This window comes from Engystomops pustulosus, chromosome 2, assembly GCF_040894005.1.
Source record: "Engystomops pustulosus chromosome 2, aEngPut4.maternal, whole genome shotgun sequence".
NCBI classification, from domain to species: domain Eukaryota; kingdom Metazoa; phylum Chordata; class Amphibia; order Anura; family Leptodactylidae; genus Engystomops; species Engystomops pustulosus.
The window spans coordinates 71,873,479-71,893,478 of record NC_092412.1 but is presented as its reverse complement, the minus strand read 5'-3'; the positions used below and the strand labels follow the sequence as shown (position 1 = coordinate 71,893,478).

The window sequence follows — 20,000 nt, the reverse complement described above, 5'->3', positions numbered from 1 at the left end:
CTGGTTGCTCATTTGAATGTTGTTAAAAAAGAAAGTGAAATAATAATATGCTTAAATAGAAGATACAATTTACTAAGGTGATGTTTGTCTTTTAAATGTATTATTGATAGTTAAGAAGCCACTGTGAGTTTAAAAAACTTTACAGTGGGTGCAGAAAGTATTCAAACCCCTTTTTAAATTTAGAGGGGTATTCTCGTCTGGGCATTCACATTCAGTTTCATCTTCCATATATAAACATTTCTTCAATTGGATGTTATTAAAAAAAAATGTTCCTGTGTGAAGATAATTTCTCATAAATGTAGTCATGTTGTCCCTTAGAAACGAGATAGCTTCCTCGGATACGACCACGTCACACTCTGGCAGCGGTGGCCAGACTTGCGCTATAGGGTCCTGCCGGACCACCAGGATTCAGCGATCATTACCACAGGACGGCCGTGCGACATGTAGTAACTCCAGGACATTTTATATACAATAACCTTTAACAGCAGAGATGGCCGTATCCGAGGAAGATATCTCGTTTCTAAGGGACCATATCACTACTTTTATGGAAAATTATCTTCACACAGGAACATTTTTTTAAATAACATCTAATTGAAGAAATGTTTATTAATTGGCAGATTAATCAAACTGAATGTTAATGCCCAGACGAGAATACCCCTTTAATCTTTGTTTCATTTCAGCCAATTTTTTTGCTCAGTAATGTACACCCTTGACCGAAAAAACCCCAGAAATATAGATATTTTTGTTAATTTATTAAACAATAAAAACTGAAATATAACGGTCCTAAGTATTCCGCCCCTTTGCTCTGTATTGAGTAGAAGCACCTTTTGAGCTAGTACAGCCATGAGTCTTCTTGGGATGATGGAACATGTTTTTCACACCTGGATTTGGGGATCCTCTGTCTCTTCCTTGCAGATACTCTCCAGTTCCCTCAGGTTGGATGGTGAATGTTGGTGGGCAGTCATTATCAAGGTCAGGGCTCTGGCTGGATCAGTCAAAAATAGTCAGAGTTGTTCGGCAGCCACTGCTTTGGTATTGAACTGTGTGCATAGTGTCATTGTCTTGTTGGAAGGTGAACCCTTGGCCCAGTCTGAGGTCCAGCGAACTGTGGAACTGTTATCTGTACTTGGCCACATTCATCTTTCCACATTCATCTTTTCTCTGCCCCCATAGCATGATACTGCCACCTCCATATTTCCCTGTTGGGATTGTATTTGACAGGTGATGAGGAGTGCCTGATTTTCTCCACACATACTGCTTAGATTTAACACAAAAAATTCAATCTTCATCTCATCAGACCAGAGAATCTTATTTCTCATAGTCTGGGAGTCCTTCATGTGTTTTTGTTTTTTTTGCAAACTGTATGCAGCTTTCATATGTCTTGCACTGAGGAGAGGCTTCTGTCTGCACACTTTGCCATGAAGCCCCGACTGGTGGAGGCTGCAGGGATAGTTGACTTTGTGGAACTTTCTCCCTAGTGCATCTCTGGAGTTCAGCTACATTGATCTTGGGGTTGTTCATTACCTCTCCCACCAAGGCTTTTCTCCCACAATTGCTTAGTTTGGCTGGACAGCTAGGTCGAGGAAGAATTGTGGTCGCCCCAAACTTTTTCCATTTATGGATTATGGCGGCCACTGAACTTTGAATGCTGCAGATATTCTTTTTTAACCTTGGCCATATCTGTGCCTTGCCACAAATCTGTCTCTAAACTATTTGGGCAGTTCCTTAGACCACACGATTACCATGTTCTCTGCCATTCACTGCGAGCTGTGAGGTCTTATATAGACAGGTGTTTGACTCTCCAAATCAAGTCATATCAGTTTAATTAAACATCTGGACTCCAGTGAAGGAGTAGAACCATCAAAAGGAAATGGACAGCATGTGAGTTAATTATGTCACAGCAAAGGGTCTGAATACTTCTGACCCTGTGATATTTCACTTTTTCTTCTTTTATTAATTAGTAAAAATATCTATATTTCAGTTTTTTTCTGTCAAGATGGGGTGCAGAGTGCACATTAATGAGCAATAATTTTTTTTTTCTTTTACCAGTTGCAATTAAACAAAGAGTGAAAATTTAAAGGGATCTGAATACTTTCTGTACCCACTGTAAGTGGTACAGTAACATGAAGGTGATCTAAAGGAATCTGTCACCTTGATTCACCTACCTGAACTGACCGCTGTGTTATGTAGAGTTACGCCCACACATCACCCATAGCTTGTGTTTTTATTTTGCAGCTGTTACTTCTGTGCCAAAATTTGTAAATTTGGCCGAAGCGCTTCTGGGGTTGTTGGGAAACAGCCTCTGCTCCATGAATGAAGGGTGATGAGTGTTCAGGCACCTCAGATTTTAGAGGTCACAATGCCAGTTATCTTGAGGATCCATTTGGGTTGCATGGGTTAGAAGAAACTAATAATATGGTGTACTTTTCTATAATGTATTTAAAGTTTTGCTGAGGTTTCAGTTCCTGTTTTAGCTTTTAGGAAATTTTTGAAATTCTCTCTGGGACAGGGTAACACGTTCTTTGGTTTTCCTTGCAGGATCTGGGGATAATGAAAGTGGGTCATATGAAGCGAATTCTACAGGGAATTAAGGATCTCGGCAGAAATGCATCCTTTTCTGAGGTGTGAAGGCGCTGCTGGTGTCCCTGCGTGGAGCAAGGCTTGGACAGTGGCTGAAATTCTTTCGAGGCACTATGTGGTTTTGGTTAACTGTTTCAGTAAGCGGTTGTGTATACAGCCAGGTAGAAAGTATTGCAAGCTTGGTTTTGAGTTAGTAATTTGTGCCAAAATTTGCAACAAAAAAAGCTTGGTAAAGTTTGGATCTGTATTTGAAATGTATGCCTTGCCTGATTCCAAGAGACATTTGGTTGTTGGCCACCTCTGGTTGTGTTGGCACGTTTCTAAAGCTGCCATCAGCACTCTGACAACATATCTTTTTATGGCAAAAAGTCAACATGCAAGCTTTGTATGAGGCTCAGACTTCCAAATAACTGGGAAGGCCAAATTGCAATGGAGCCAAGCCTTTTATAGATCGTCTTGGCTCTCGCTGCCTCAGGTACCGCTCATTCACTGGCCAAGGAGTTACATCAGAAAACACTTTGTATAAAGTGAATGCAATCTAAATGCATGGAGCGCCTGTTGAAATTGTATTTCAGTTGCATGACATATCTGATACAAAACCAGAAAAAAAAAGAAAAAAAAAACTTGAACAACTTTTATATTAATTTTAATATGAATTAATTTATTACTACTGATGTGTCTGTTGGTTCAAGGCACTTTTCTATAAGTTGTTGGATATTTTGCATGACTATGTTCAGTGGCCGGGGGATTGTGGATGTGAACATGTAGCCTATGTGCCATGTATCCTAAGAAAATGATGTGCATTATGTATGTTCTACATATTTATTCTAGCTAGTCAATATTGTTTAGTAATTCTGATATAATTAGGTTATTACAAATTTTCATTCTGCAAAGATGGTTACCTCACAAAAGAATTTGTCTTGGAGCAATTTCCAATGCCTTATATCATTTTTAATGTATGGGAAATATTGGTAAGATAAGCAGCAGTCCTAAGATCCTAATCCTCAGTGTAGCAATAGAATACAATGACGGTGGTCTTCCCACCAGCTTTATGGTAGCATAGACACAGCACCCACCTGGAGAAAAGGCTTGGGTGCTGCATGAACCACATTTCTGTATCACAAACTCTGTATGGCTATAAATATTTTTTGTTTCTTTTTGGTAATCTTTTACATTCCAGATCCCAGTCACCCCTTTAATCCTTGTAGTCTGCACGCAATGGAATATGAGATTGTTGTTGCGTTGCCCATAGGATAGTTCCTGGGAATTGCTGCTGTTTACAGTCATTTGAAGCCTATTGTACTTCAGTATTGCCAAGTCCGGCCGTGTGCTGCAGTAAAAGTTCCATTCATCCCAGAGACTATTTGCAATTACAGTAGTAATAATCCTGGTATATGGTCTATGCAGGTAGAACTTTGGGACCTGCAAATAATCTGATTGCTTATCTATTGCTAATCGGTCTCTTAGGGTATCAAAGTCTCTTAGATCAGTGCTAGGAAGGTGGGAATTCGATAACAAATTGGGTTGCTTTCTATTGGCGTTTAGGAACGCCAACCTTTTTTTCCTGCCAAGTAATAAGATCGGTATGTAGTTAAGCTTACAAATTCCCATAGTTTCAGCTAGACCCTAGCATTGAGATTTTGTCGTATGAGGCATAACTGGCTGCTGCAAGCAGATTTTTAAAGGGAACTTGTCAGGGCAATTTGGACACTAAAACAACCACCGGTCCTAATTGAGTCCAAAATTGACCTGTCACAGCTAAGTTTGTGGCCACTATATAAAAAATAACACTCAAGCACTTATACTTGCCTGCAGTTGGGTCCAATAAGGCTCCTCTCACTTACCTTGTCCAGAGCTCACAGCACCTGCGCAGTGATTCAATGAAGTCTGTTCAGTCCACGCACTTGTGTGCTGATGACGGGGTGTGCTTCATTAAGTCACTATGCAGGTGCCAAGAGATCTGGGCTAAGATAAATATAAACTTTTGGGGCTTTTTTTTTTTTTACAGCGGGCACAGAGGAAATATAGGGATTTAGGCTTCCAAATCAACCTGACTGGTTCTCTTTGTATATCTGTGAACTGAACAGCCAAGTGTAAGGTCTTCTAGCAACCACAATAGATACCATCTTCTATGGTCACCTCTTGGTGTGAAATAGAACATTGCCTAGTACCTCTCTAGCTGTCTCTTACTCCATGTCTAAATGGCATTTGCATTTTTTCCTAACTGGTATTACAACCCAATGGCTATTTTGTACACAGACCCTTAATTTGTTTTTAGATTATTTGGTATAAGGTATTAGTGAATACTTTTACATTCTGTAAATTTTCTGAACTGCCTTCTTCAGAAAAGTTCTGTCCACGGATGGGTTTCTCATTTGTGTGGGCAATAAGTGCACTTTAAGTGGTCGCTGAAACACTGCCAGTCCAGGCTTCTGCGTGGGTACACCGATGTACAGAATATTAACACAATGGTGGAGATAAACCTTGGTGTATTCAGAAAAGGTAATTGGTGGCTTTACTCTTGCCGAATCAGGGTAGTTTTGATATAAAGTTCTTATCTAGGAAACATTTCAAGATAACACTTCTTACAGCTCCCACCTCTCCCCATGTTCATCGTCTGCAGCTTACAGATTTCTGTCCATATTTCGAAAGTTTGTCCCCTCCATGATGGATGATTTAGCGAATAAGAACATCCCTGTTTTCTGGAAAAGCAGGACAATCTTTGATGTGCAATATTTCTATTTTATTGAAGCGCATGTTATGTTTTTGTGGGGTAACGTATCACACAAAGCCTATAATAAAGAGGTTACCAGTGCACTACTTTAATACTGTATGTTTTGAAATCTAAATATCTCACTATTTATGCAGTTGATCTGCATATTTGTATATTATGTTTCAGCACTGTATCGACATATAAAGTTTTATGAAACTGTGTATGTAATTGACTTTTTAAAATTTGGATGTTAAATTTCAGTGTTAAGAGATGTGAGCATTTTGCTTTTATCCATTTTACTATAAATTAATATTGCCTCACTAAATATGAATTTGCTGGTATTTCTTCTGAACAGTTCTGTCACAATGTCATTGTCTAATTGGATTCTTCACCCTGTAGGCTGTTTCATTGAAGCATTAGGGTAGCTGCATGGAATGCATATCATGGATTGACTTCATGGGAAATTCTACCGCGTAACACAGAAGCAAATAATATGTATATGCCGTGTACTATTTTAAAAAGATAAATTTACATACGGCACAGATTTTTTTTTTTTCACAGCAGGATGTAAATTTTCTTGCAGCAGATTGCATTTTTTATAAAAGGAGATATTCCAGGAATCTGCTGGGTATTGATTCATGGCAAGCAAAAAAAAATTAAGATTCCTCATGGTAGGTTTCCTTTATTAGATGTAGATCTGATGGTAGATTCTTCCTACCTGCCTCTGCCCTAATCTGTGATTTAATAATATTGGATCCTAACTTGTTGTGGTAAAACTTTATTGTGGTAATATGTAAAGTAACTGCAGAGGCTACTGGGGCGTGTACTAGCCTGGCCGGGTACTGGGAGCGAAGGTTACTCCACACCCCAGTAGCCTCTGCAGTTACTTTACATATTGCTAAAATAAGGTTTTTAACAAGTTAGGTTCCAGCATTATTAAATTACAGATTAGGGCAGAGGCAGCAGGAGGAATCTACTTCTGATACTAGATTCCTCATGGTAGGCTTTCTTTTAAAGTGTACCATCCCTGCTCCAGTTTCAACCTCACATGGGTCAATGGCAATCCTGGCAGGGCTGGACACATTGATAGTCATGGGACCTGCTGAGGCCATTCAGTGTAGGTTTTGGGCACCAACACTACAACCTATAATTCCAATGCATCAAAAAACATTCTCTGTTTTACTCAAAATAGAAATGTTTTAATCCACCAGGTGGCAAACTCATACCACTGTTAAAAACCTCGAAAGGTGAGGGAACAGGATTTGGTTACTACAGGCAGTAAATCCTGCACAAATGACTTCCACAAAGTCGAGTCCAATAATACCGATGTTAGGTGACTATTCCAGAACTAACACATAACAGTTAATATGAAATGGGATGGGTAACAACCTGTTATTGTTGAAAAGCAATGTGTGAGCCTGCTGCGTGTCTCCTCAACGCACCCTTCTACGCTCCGTTAGCTTAGTCAGGTAGTATTGACCAACAACTAATGCAATGGTGGAATGGAGAGCCGGATCATGGAAAATACACTTTATTATTTTCTACTTGCCTATGTGAAAACCCATTTAAGTCAATTACTGACTTCCAAGTTGTGAGGTTTTCCCACCTGAAGATCTGCAAAGTCTGCAGCTAGTAAAATAAGGGTTTGACAGTTGCTTATACAAAGCTTTATTTTACTTCTCGCTGTTGTCATTATGCAGGTATCCCTTTACTATAATACATACCGTACATACATACATACATACATACATACATACATACATACATATTATATCATAACAGTGACTTTTATTCTAGCAAATTGTCAATTGTATACCATGTGCAGCTCAGGCAGCCACAGCTTTTCATGTAGTCATGTTTACTCTTAGATGAATCCCTTGGAAGATGCTACCTTTGTGTTCTCTTACCATTAAGCATGGGAAAATTTATTTGACTCACATCAGCAAGTAATAGACATGGCAATAGCTGCATGACGACTCTGGTGTTAAAGTATCCCCCAATATTATACCTAATCTAGGGATCGAGGGACGGACTGCGTGTGACCCTGAGCTTTCATTAGAGAATACATGTGTAATACTTCAGCCCCCTAGGCATTGCACTAGATATCCACTCTTTGAAACCACTTTTCGCTGAGTGTTACCTTTAGTAAAATGTTAACATTTGTACGATTTCTGTGCAACTGTGCCTTGTGTGAGTAGTGAGAAGCAAGATTGTGCTTTTAAAAGAAATCTGCCATCATAATCAAGCTGTAAAAATAAGGAATTATTATTTTGATGAATCAGGGGCACCTACTCCTAGATCCAGTCACTGACTGTGGTAATTTAATTTGGTATCCATGGCCTGCTTCCTTCTAAAACACACCTCCATGCTTTAGCTTCACAGGCTTTTACGCTGTGCAGGAGCAACTCCTGCTCTCACTGTGGCCTGCTCCTGTGAGATTACAACTGAGAAGTGCCGAGTGAGCAGGGTGCTCTGGTATTGCCCCCTAGAACCTTTCTGGTTCATTAGCATACAGTATATATACTCAGGATTAAGCCGAGTTTTCCAGCACAAAAAATGTGATGAAAAACCCAAACTCTTCTTATACTTGAGTCTAAAAAAGGAAAGTTAATAACTCCCCATTCCGGTGCCCCTGAAGGTGTTTTGTGTGATCCCTCTAGTATTGTATATTCTGGCAGTCTGATGCCAGATGGATGGAAGAGAAGACCTGCAGAGGGAGGGAGGTGCCAGAAAGGTGAGTTATTAACTTTTTCTTTTTTTGTTTAATAAATTGGGCAAACTGGGGCTGGCTGCATACGGGGCCAGACTGTATACTGGGAAAATGCTGGGTGGCTATATACTTGGGAAAACTGTGACCAATGCAATAGGTTATCCCAGTTTTTTGTGGTAAAAGTAGGGGCCTTGGCTTATATTCGGGTCGGCTTATACTCAAGTACATACCGTAATTTTACAAGTTTATTTTAAAAGGAAGTAAACCATGAATAACAAATCTAAGATTACCACAGTCACACTGCCTGGATCTATGTAGATCAATGTAAGTAAGTATCATGTTTGATTTTGATGGTAGATTTCCTTTAAGGTTAACATTTGGCACTTGACAGCATCATCACATCAAACATTTGTATACTGTTCTTTCATGTATCAGTCATATAAGGTTGTCCATAGAATTGGTGATAAGTGATCAGTGGGGATCCAGACACTAGGGCAGTGGTGGCGAACCAATGGCACGGGTGCCAGAGGTGGCACTCGGAGCCCTGTCTGTAGGCACTCAGCACAGAATTTACCAGATAGGACTCAAGCCTTCCTCCTGCAGTCCAAGACAGCCCAGGACGCGCCATGCTCCGTGCTATATAAAAGTGACACCTACTTAGCTGCCAGAAGGGAAGCTACAATCCTGCATTCTATTGTATTGGTGTCCTCAGGACGCTAATATGATTGAAATTTTATGATACAGCAGAGATCAATAGGTTACTGCTCAAATTGTCATGTTGGCACGGTGCAACTTAAAAGTGGGTTTTGGTTGTAGTTCTGGCACTCTGTATCTAAAAGGTTCTCCATCACTGCACTAGGGCAACCTGAGTTTTCATGATTTGGAGCAGTATTGGTGAAGAAATCCTGATGGCACTCCTAGCAGAGGTGGTGAGAATCCTGCCTATCGCACCCACATAAAGTGATTTACGGCCATCTATCTACATACTTATGTGTGGGTTGACTGAATCACCTCTACTTGTAGTACTGTTTAGAGCTACCTCAGAAATCCTGCTCTAAATCCTACAAACCTCTTATGTATGTGTATCATATCCTGCTCTTTGATAAGGTGACATGGTCCTGATAACTACCTTTTTTTTTTTTTTGGAGAGAGAGGTTATGTGTTCGCCATTTCTTTCTATATTTCTCTTCGCATTTATGTAAATAATTATTAATATATTCACTATTCATAGTTCCTACTACTTGGATAAATCACTAGAGTCCTCCGTTCTACCAATGGTATTTCACTACAGATTTATGATAGATCTGCATTAATGACACATTTGCACAGGATTCTCAGGAATAAGAGCCAATATATTGTGTTTTTCCATATTTCAATAAATAGCCATGAGGCTGTATTGTTTGCGAGTAGAAAAGGTCTCTTGCAGAGGACATACACCATGATAGGTCAGTGGAGTTTCCAAATGAGATTCTCGGGTCTACCATATCTAATATTGGCACCCATAGAATTCATGTTTACGAAGATTGTGCCTTCAAATTAACACTGCCTATGATGTTTGCCACTTGTTATTTATTATGGACCAATTATTCTGATTGTTTATAAAGAGACTATTGCTAACTATTGACTTGACTAAAAGGAGTCTTAATGTAAGAAAACACAGACAGAATTTTATGCAGATCTTTTAACAGATTTATAGATTTAGCATAGCCACACCCCAGTATCCTTTGCTGTCCCATCTCCTTGAGCTTTGAGCGTGTGTATTAGCCCCTTCAGTGCTAGTATCTTCCATGATACGTGCATGTGCTCTGCCTCCGGCACTGAGCAGGACCTACTGTGGACAGCAGAGGCTACTGGGGCTTGGAGTAGCCTTTGCTCCCTCAGCCCGGAGATGCTACTTTACAACTTAGTAGCCTCTGATTAAAATTAGCATTTTAATAAGATAGAGTTTAGAACAGGTTTGGCAATATAAAAGGATTGGAGAAAGATAGTTTGGTAAGTTACCTTTAATTATTGCTCCCAGGACATTTTTCCAGCATTTTTCTTATTCCATATAAGGCACTTTCTCATTTATAAACTAAATTTATAAAGACCGGAAAAAGTGTGAACTTTTACATTCCAGTGTAACAGACAGATACAAGACCGGATATGTGACATATCTACCAGATTGATAACTTTGCATCAGAATGATTTGGATCAAGTAGTATAGAGAGGGGGTTCTTTGTATGATGATGCCTTTTGTTTACTCTCTTAGCTTTTCTGTATTTGATGAATTTAGATAGAAAGTTGTGTAACTGTTACATACACTGGTACTAATTCTTACTCAGGTGAGTTGCATTCACAATTCTTGAGACTTCCAATTTGGAACTCTGAGAATATTTTGCTAACTCAATATCTGAATAAATATTTCTGCCGTTACATACAGTAATGATGTAAGCTAATCTAGAAGGGTTCATTAAGAATGACCGAATTGTGAATTCAGCTCTGAACTAGATTGGCTTTAGGTAAGGATTAGCAAATCATTCCAGGCATGGCAACAATTCTACACCTGATTGATACCTTATAAGAAACAAAATATTATCCCAATACATGATGATCATTTGCCAAATTAAATTCTCCATTTACCAAAGGTTACTGACATTCGATATGGATTCTGACATGTCAAATTAAATATACTTTAAAAGTTTTGATTATTGGTGGGTCCCAACAAATGTTATCAAAGGAAGCAGTGCAACATGGGACTGTGCCCCTTCCACTACGGTCTGCTTTGTTCATCTCTACTAAGTATTTCTGTTTTATATGGATAGGTCCATTGTCCCAACAACTTTGGTTGTTTTAGTAATAGAGTGCCACCAATCAAAACCTAAGAGATTTTAGTATAATTCACCAGACCTTTTTATACTTTAGAAACTTTGAACAATGATCCAACTTCCTCTGGCTTGGAATTAATAGTTGTGTTCCCATAGCCAAATAAAATTGTGAACAAGTTGTGAATTGTGAGTAAGTTCAGGTATTTGTAATGGTAATGTCGTGGTAATGAGTAACTTATGGCTTTCTTTACGTCTTCACTAATATGTGTCTAAAAAGTGCCCAGGAAGGTAAGTGAAATTGCCTTGGTAATGTCCACTATACAATACTACTTATATGCAAATGTTCTTGTGTGATTAGAGCTTCCTAGGATTTTCGCTGACTGTTGCAATACAGAGTACATGGAAGGAGTTTTTTTCAGTGAAGCCAAATAACCTTAAATAAATATTGTACATGTACTGACTGCACATGGAAGTGCCAACAGTAGGTAAAACATTCCTTTTTTGTAGGGCAGCCAGTAACTGTTAGACTTAATATATATTTATATGCACAAAGCCCATGTTGTAGGAATATGTAATTCAGCACACATAGAAACTGTAAAACAAAATGTTCCGTGATATGGATATTTTCTCTTTCATACAGAACCATTTGAAAGAAATACTTTAGGTAATAAAACATCTTACAGAACAAAGTATCACTGTTCAGAATTACCTTCCAGCTCCATAATAGGCTCCCGAAATGCTGATATTTGAACTTGCACATGACTTTGCTGTAGTAACATACAGCAGCTTGGTTACTTTCTTGTGGCCCTGCCCAAATGTCTGAAATCTCTATATAAATGTATTCATACATGCCATTAATATCACTCTGAGCCCCCCATGTGCTGTTTGAATGGGTAGAGCACAACTTCCCTTTTATTGTTTTACATCCACACTTATATGCTTTTTTTTTTTTTTTAAGTGCTCTTTACCTGATATTTTGAAGGGGTCATGGTGCTTCAGCAAAGGGGAACCCCTCACCTCACTGATTTTGATATCAACTCTTTTTTTTTTTTTTTAATTTTTTTTAGCATTTATCAAATTACAAAGGCTAAGGTCGCCTGTAGACAAACATGTTCAACCTGTGAAAATGGACCCATATGCTGGTTGGATCCCGACTGAACAAATTGCACAGGATGGGAATGTTCCATTATGCAAAATATAATGTAAGCACTCAACGTCAGCCAGCTGAACTGTAGCACCAATACTGTAAGAACTGTTTCAATGCTGGCGCTGCTGCTGCATATTTCTGTAGGACACAAGGATTCACATCCTGTGCACTATGACCAGTCCATGCAATTGGACAAACATACAGGACTGTTTCCACAGGCTGAACACGGTCGTCTGCAGCCAACCTAAGAATATATTTTGTAAAATTCAATAGGGTAAAAAGATCCCTACGTACACAAGAATCAAAAGTGAAAGCATTTACAAAAATTATAATAAACAGTCCATTAGTAGTACTTGGGTTTATAGTTGTTCTCCTAAGTTATGTAACTTTTATTTTTATAGTGATGCATTTAACATGTGAATATATCCGATCCTAATTTATTCGGTCCATACAGCCCTTTATGGGGTGCAGGGTAGTTGGTGTGAGTGTTGGAAGGATAAGGTATCTGTTTCTTACCATATTATCCTTACTGGTGTAATCTGCTCCTGCATTATTGTAGGACTGAACTGGCACCAGCCATACACTCTGGATGGCTGTTGGCCGAATTTACATTTAACCGACAGCCATCACCGTTATTTTGGCCAATCATTGAACTTGTTTAATCCAAGCATTGTTCTTGGATAGAAAACTGCTGTCCGTACAAAGGATTTGGCAGTGGAAATTCTTATCTCTTTTGGCAATTTGCCTTTTAGGGCACCATATACTAGATTGCAGGTCAAAGTTGTTGAAATTGTCAAGTTTGGCCAATATACTCCTAAACTAAGGAGTACCTGAGTGATGCTGGTTTTCTACACATAGAAAGAAAAGAAATTCTGTAGTAATGGTTGCTGCCCATTGCACAACTGCAACCCAAATTTGCCAACATTGTAATCTTTTTGGCTTTATTAGATTTAATGTTAAGAATAAGGTGAGTCTCGTTTGTTTACATACTGTTTACAATGGCACAGTTTTTATTTTTTTTTAATAGACTGTGTACAAATTTAAGGTATTTATTGCATACAATGAAACAATGTTTTGTGGTTACACCTTTGGAATATAATGTTACATTTCCCTGTACAGATATTGGGTGGCTTTGTAAACGTAGTTAGCAATTTTTATGACTACTAAGTGACCAGTTTTCTGTGCCTTTTTGTTGGATGCATTACCTATTTATTATTAATGTGTGGAAGTCACTGAGATGTGTATTTTTGTAAATTGATGGAGGCAATCGTTGTTCATGTTATAAGCAATTGAGCTGCTGCCTTTGTTAGGCACTCAGTTGGATCTTCCTTCTTAAATAAACATATACATTCACTATATGGAATTAGCCCTGTGTTTGTTTTCGCCTGGATACTACATTTGTAATTAAAACAAATGGCTCACCTACATTCCAACACACAACTAGTATAGCAATGATGCTTCCAGTAACAGTAAACGGAGTACAAACTGACTTGGGCACTTGACTTGCAGGCGACCTCTAGTTACAGACGGACCTCTCTGCCCACTATGACCTCTGGTGAAGCTCTTTTGATGCTTTACTGTAGTCCCAGGCTGCATGGATCAGCTGTAAGTTGTCTGACTTGCATACAAATTCAACTTAAAGGGGTTGTCCCATCGTAGAAAGTTGGTCCCTATCCCCAGGATAGTGCCTTACTTGCTGACTGTGGGGGTCTCAGTGATGGGGACCCCCATGGATCATGAGAATGGGGGTCTGATGTACCTCCACCGCACAGAAATGACCAGAGCAGGCAGTCATGTTTGGTGGGCTGCCCCATTCATCTCTATGAAGCGAATTACAGAGTACGGCCCTTAGCAATCTCCGTCAGCTTCATAGAGTCGAACGGGGCAGCCCATGCATGCGCAACCCCCTCCTCCGGTCATCACGGGGTACATGCTAAAGAACCTATCTTGTAGGTAACTCAGGGGCTGCCTGTACTGGTGTATGGGAGAGAATGTAAGCTTCACATTCCAATAAATATGTAGTTGTCTGTGTATTGCCTTCTATCTGAAGTGGAGGAGCACTTCTACAGGGACATCTGATCTTTGGGTTGACCTCTGCTATAGTCTCATGATGACAACTTTGCACACTAAATTATGCCCTACAAACTTTTTTTTGGGGGGGGGCAACCATGTGCACAGTTAATCTGCACTCAATACCCTCTCATGAGAATGTGAAACCCAAATTTGATAAAGGATTTACTGAAGGTAGACTAGTCCTACTCCATTGATCCTTAGGATTTATTCTGCAAGAAACCTCTTTTATTATCATCTAGAACGGCACATTTTTACTGAAAAAAGAGTTTGAAAAACTGTTGAAATTAGCTCCGGAGTGCCTCGACTTATCATGTTTTCACTTCCCCCTCCCTTGTGAGTAGGACCATTCAATCTGAAGGTAGAAGTCAGCTAAAGGTGTTATCCAGGATTTGATAAAATGTTAAATATGGCTGGGGGGGGGCTATAAAAAATTGCTGTAACAGGTTCTCCATTCTCTGAGTCATACAGTGGAGGGGGCAGGGCCGGATCATAGGCGGGGCTCCCGGGGCGCGAGCCCCGGGGCCCCCACCACTTAGCCCTTTAAAGGGGCCGCCACCAAATGTGGGCGATTCGGGCGGTCACACGACCGCCCGAATCGCCAACAGTGTAGTTGGCTTCGGGCTCCCCGGCCGATTCGCGCGATGTACCTCACTTTCGTCTATGGCAGAGCGAGGGAACAATAAGTTCCCTGCTCTGCCATAGACGATCGCATATAAACAAAGATGGCGGCCCCCTGCCGCTAGCGGCGCAGTGCGTGACGTCTCAGCGTGTGACGTCACGGCGCCGTGACGCCGCCGCGCTGCCTGTAGCAGGGCGCCGCCATCTTTGTTTACATCCGACACCGAGAAGGAAGATGATGACGGCGCGCATCGGGGGAACGCTGGAAGGTGAGAACAATTTTATTGTGACTGTATATAGTTAATTATAGGGGGATTGTCTGTATATATTTATTATGTGGGGAGGGTGTTGTATATAGTTGTTATGGGGGATTGTATGTAGTTCGTTATTATAGGGAGTCTGTATTTAGTTATAGGGGTTGTATATAGTTTAAGGGGGGTGTATAGTTATTATAGGAGGACTGTATATTGTTATAGGGGGACAGTATATAGTTATAGGGGTATATAGTTACTATAGGGGGCTGTATATAGTTATAGGGGTCTATAGTTATTATAGGGGACTGTATATAGTTATAGGGGGACAGTATATAGTTATTATAGGGGTGTATAGTTATTTTAGGGGGACTGTATATAGTTATTATAGGGGGGCAGTATATAGGGGGAGCTGTATACAGTGATTGCTGGGGGAGTTGTATACAGTGATTGCTGGGGGAGCTGTATACAGTGATTGCTGGGGGAGCTGTATACAGTGATTGCTGGGGGAGTTGTATATAGTGATTGCTGGGGGAGCTGTATATAGTGATTGCTGGGGGAGCTGTATATAGTGATTGCTGGGGGAGCTGTATATAGTGATTGCTGGGGGAGCTGTATATAGTGATTGCTGGAGCACTGTATATAGCGATTACTGGGGGAGCTGTATATAGTGATTGCTGGGGGCTGTATATAGTGATTGCTGGGGGAGCTGTATACAGTAATTGCTGGGGGAGCTGTATACAGTAATTGCTGGGGGAGCTGTATATAGTGATTGCTGGGGGAGCTGTATACAGTAATTGCTGGGGGAGCTGTATACAGTAATTGCTGGGGGAGCTGTATACAGTAATTGCTGGGGGAGCTGTATATAGTGATTACTGGGGGAGCTGTATATAGTGATTGCTGCGGGAGCTGTATACAGTAATTACTGGGGGAGCTGTATATAGTGATTGCTGGGGGAGCTGTATACAGTGATTGCTGGGGGAGCTGTATACAGTGATTGCTGGGGGAGCTGTATATAGTGATTGCTGGGGGAGCTGTATACAGTGATTGCTGGGGGAGCTGTATACAGTGATTGCTGGGGGAGCTGTATATAGTGATTGCTGGGGGAGCTGTATATAGTGATTGCTGGGGGAGCTGTATATAGTGATTGCTGGGGGAGCTGTATACAGTGATTGCTGGAGCACTGTATATAGTGATTACTGGGGGAGCTGTATATAGTGATTGCTGGGGGCTGTATATAGTGATTGCTGGGGGCTGTATGTAGTGATTGCTGGGGGAGCTGTATACAGTGATTGCTGGGGAGGCTGTATGTAGTGATTGCTGGAGCACTGTATATAGTGATTGCTGGGGGAGCTGTATATAGTGATTGCTGGGGGAGCTGTATACAGTAATTGCTGGGGGAGCTGTATACAGTAATTGCTGGGGGAGCTGTATACAGTAATTGCTGGGGGAGCTGTATACAGTAATTGCTGGGGGAGCTGTATATAGTGGTTGCTGGGGGAGCTGTATATAGTGATTGCTGGGGGAGCTGTATATAGTGATTGCTGGGGGAGCTGTATATAGTGATTGCTGGGGAGCTGTATATAGTGATTGCTGGGGGAGCTGGATACAACGGTTGCTGGGGAGTGGTATGTAGCGATTGCTGTTCCTTGTCTGGACTACATCCGATGGGGGCCCCCACCATATTTTGCGCCCAGGGGCCCCCACCAACCTTGATCCGGCCCTGGGAGGGGGGCCCGTATTTAGTCAACCACCAACTGTGCAAGTTGCACAGAACAAAACAGAACTTAACACTTTTTTTTGTAACCACTATATAGAACATTTTTTAAAATCCCAGACACCCCTTTAAAAAGGTAAACATGGACATGTATTCAGACCTTTGCTATTGCACTTGACACTTTGCTTGGGGGCCTTCCATTTCTCATCATCTCTGAGATGTTTCTACAGTTTATTCTACCTGTAAATCATTTGATTAGATGTGATTTGGAAAGATGCAAAGCTTCCTGTGTAGCTGTGAGACACTGCTGTAGAGATCTATATACAAGAGAGGTGTGGACGCTTGACTGAGTCCATATATCAAACTATTCACAAAAAAGGCCTTGGGCCTCACTGAGACTCATTTGTCATTAAAATTTCACTTTTATTGGTACTTTCTTTAAAAGAAAAAATCAATTTGGATGGGACAAATTCTAACTTCTATTAAAATTATGCAGGCCATCGTGGAGACTTTATTGTGTGACCCATAGTGAGATGAGGAAGACTGATGCTAGGGTCTTAGTATGAGGTTCTTAACACCACCAGGTGTCAGTGTAGTGCCGTTAGTCTGACGGTTATACACAGTATTGTTTTATTAATAGTAAAGCTACAATGTTGCAGCTTGTAGTGTATTCGTTCTCTAAATGGATACAGTATCAGTGCATTTTCTAATGCACTGACTCGTGCACCCACCTAACCCTGGTGGTGGTTCCTTTCATGCATGTACCGTCTCATGCACACTAGTACGCTTCAACTGAACTAGCGATAGTTTTATTAGCAGTTATGAATTCAATGCCAGTCAACTCGCTATTTAATAGAAGCGCTGGGGTTATTGTAGTCACTAGGATTTCTAATGAGTATGGCTATGCCTGACAATATCCCTCATTCTATACTGAACTCTCCCTCATCATCATTCACTCATTTAGGGATCACACACACTCTTTGCCTGCTATCTAAAAAACTTTTACACACTAACGCCCCCCCCCCCCGACATGTTTCGCCACATAAGTGGCGTCCTCAGGGGTGCCGGGGCTAGAGTGTGCTCGCCCGTGCAAAGCTCCGATCTATAAAACCTCCGTTTATGTCGTCATAGTGTACTCCCACTTAAAGTCAACCAGTATAGTAGAGAATGAGGGATATTGTCAGGCATAGCCATACTCATTAGAAATCCTAGTGACTACAATAACCCCAGCGCTTCTATTAAATAGCGAGCTGACTGGCATTGAATTCATAACTGCTAATAAAACTATCGCTAGTTCAGTTGAAGCGTACTAGTGTGCATGAGACGGTACATGCATGAAAGGAACCACCACCAGGGTTAGGTGGGTGCACGAGTCAGTGCATTAGAAAATGCACTGATACTGTATCCATTTAGAGAACGAATACACTACAAGCTGCAACATTGTAGCTTTACTATTAATAAAACAATACTGTGTATAACCGTCAGACTAACGGCACTACACTGACACCTGGTGGTGTTAAGAACCTCATACTAAGACCCTAGGATCAGTCTTCCTCATCTCACTATGGGTCACACAATAAAGTCTCCACGATGGCCTGCATAATTTTAATAGAAGTTAGAATTTTCCCATCCAAATTGATTTTTTTCTTTTAAAGAAAGTACCAATAAAAGTGAAATTTTAATGACAAATGAGTCTCGGTGAGGCCCAAGGCCTTTTTTGTGAATACACTGCTGTAGAGAGGCACCAGTCTGGATAATGCTACGAAAACTTTCTGAAGCTAAAACGATTTCATTATTTCTTAAAGGGCATCTACCACCAGGATGCGGGACTGTATGTAAATGAGCCTGAGGGGCTCCAGGCTTTATATGTGTTAATGGAGCCTCAGATTCATTTGTATACAGTCTTTCATCATGGTGGTAGATGTCCTTTAAATAGAATTTAGTTTGAAACCAACAGGACTCTTGCTGGAACAGACTGCCCAACCAAACCTAATGAGAGGGGGGGCTTCATAGGGGATGAGACGAAAAGCCAAATGGTCACTGATGTTCAAAGATTTCTGGTTGTTTACAGTAAAAGAAACGTCTAAGTCTGCCCAATGCCATCTCTCTACAGTGAATTGTGGTGACAGATGTCCCCCGTGCAATGGTAGTGACATTACTGACAGCCCTTCAGGAGCGGAAGAGATGTCAAACAACAAAATAAGTAAGCACATTGAAAAATGAATTTCCACATGATCTCAACATGACAGAGCAACATTGAGGAACTGCGGGGAAGAATGTGCACACCTTGTGTCATCAATAGCCTCCCTGTCCCAGGGATACATCAACATAGGCCTCTCAATGTATCCGTTGTGCAGCTGTGCCACCAGGTCAAACATGGCGTAGAACCGGCATAGAAGCACTGCTAATCTCCTGCTGCAGGCCCCTCCTATTCATCAGATCAAAGATACGTATCAGCACTGCTAAATCACTTGATGAACATTCACTGATTATTTAGGCAGTAAAGGCACATGGGCAAGTTATTTAAAAGAGTGACCAACCCCTTTTAATATATACCTATAGAAATGTACTGTATATACTCAAGTATAAGCCGACCCGAGTATAATCCGAGACCCCTAATTTTACCACCAAAAACTGGGAAAACCTATTGACTCAAGTATAAGCCGAGGGTGTAGTATACAGCTAGCCAGCCCCCATGTAGTATACAGCCAGCCCCCTGCCAAGCGCATAACAAATAAAAAACGTAATACTCACACTCCAGTGTCCGGATCTTTGGCGTGGATGGATGTGACTCTGCCGGCTAGAGAAGACAGAAGAGTAGTCGCCGGAAACCGCACAGAAGATCGGGAGCCTCGCGACGAAGATCGGGACCTGCGCCAACGATCTGGACAACGGAGGGTGAGTATTAAGTTTTTTATTTTTTACTTGACTCGTGTATAAGCCGATGTGAGTTTTTTCAGCACATTTTTTGTGAAAAATTCAGCTTATACACAAGTATATATATGTTAGTGTGGGTTGTATGTAGCAGGAACATCACGGGTGTTAGTATACACAGTTGTCAGATAGATAGCCATGAGTTAAAGGGCATCACCTTTTACTGACCACTGTAATTGACGTCGGACTAGGATACCTGGGGCCATCCAGTGAAACGCTGAAGGTACGAACGCTGAAGGTAAACTGTGAGTGTATATGGTGTGTGTGTACTTGTATAAAATGTGTGTATATGAAAGGGTATAAATGTGTGTGATTGTATAAACATGCACAAATATATATATATTTTTTTAATTTTAATTTTTTTTTTTTTTTTTTTTAAGGGAAAGGGGGTTCCCATGCAGAAGTTTGCCGTGGGGCCCAGCCTCTCCTAGTTACGCCACTGCTCACGGA

The 20,000-nt window shown here is 40.8% G+C and overlaps 1 protein-coding gene across 6 annotated transcripts in view; it reads left to right on the top strand.

The window, feature by feature from the left end:
* Positions 1-6,075, top strand: part of DGKH (diacylglycerol kinase eta) — a 136,802-nt gene extending 130,727 nt beyond the window's left edge. For all 6 annotated transcript variants that reach the window (XM_072135273.1, XM_072135274.1, XM_072135276.1 and 3 more), the window contains one exon: positions 2,539-6,075. In XM_072135273.1, the coding sequence (XP_071991374.1) occupies positions 2,539-2,628 (90 nt within the window). In that variant the 3' untranslated portion in view covers positions 2,629-6,075. The remainder of the gene's footprint in view (positions 1-2,538) is intronic.
* Positions 6,076-20,000: the final 13,925 nt, after the last annotated feature.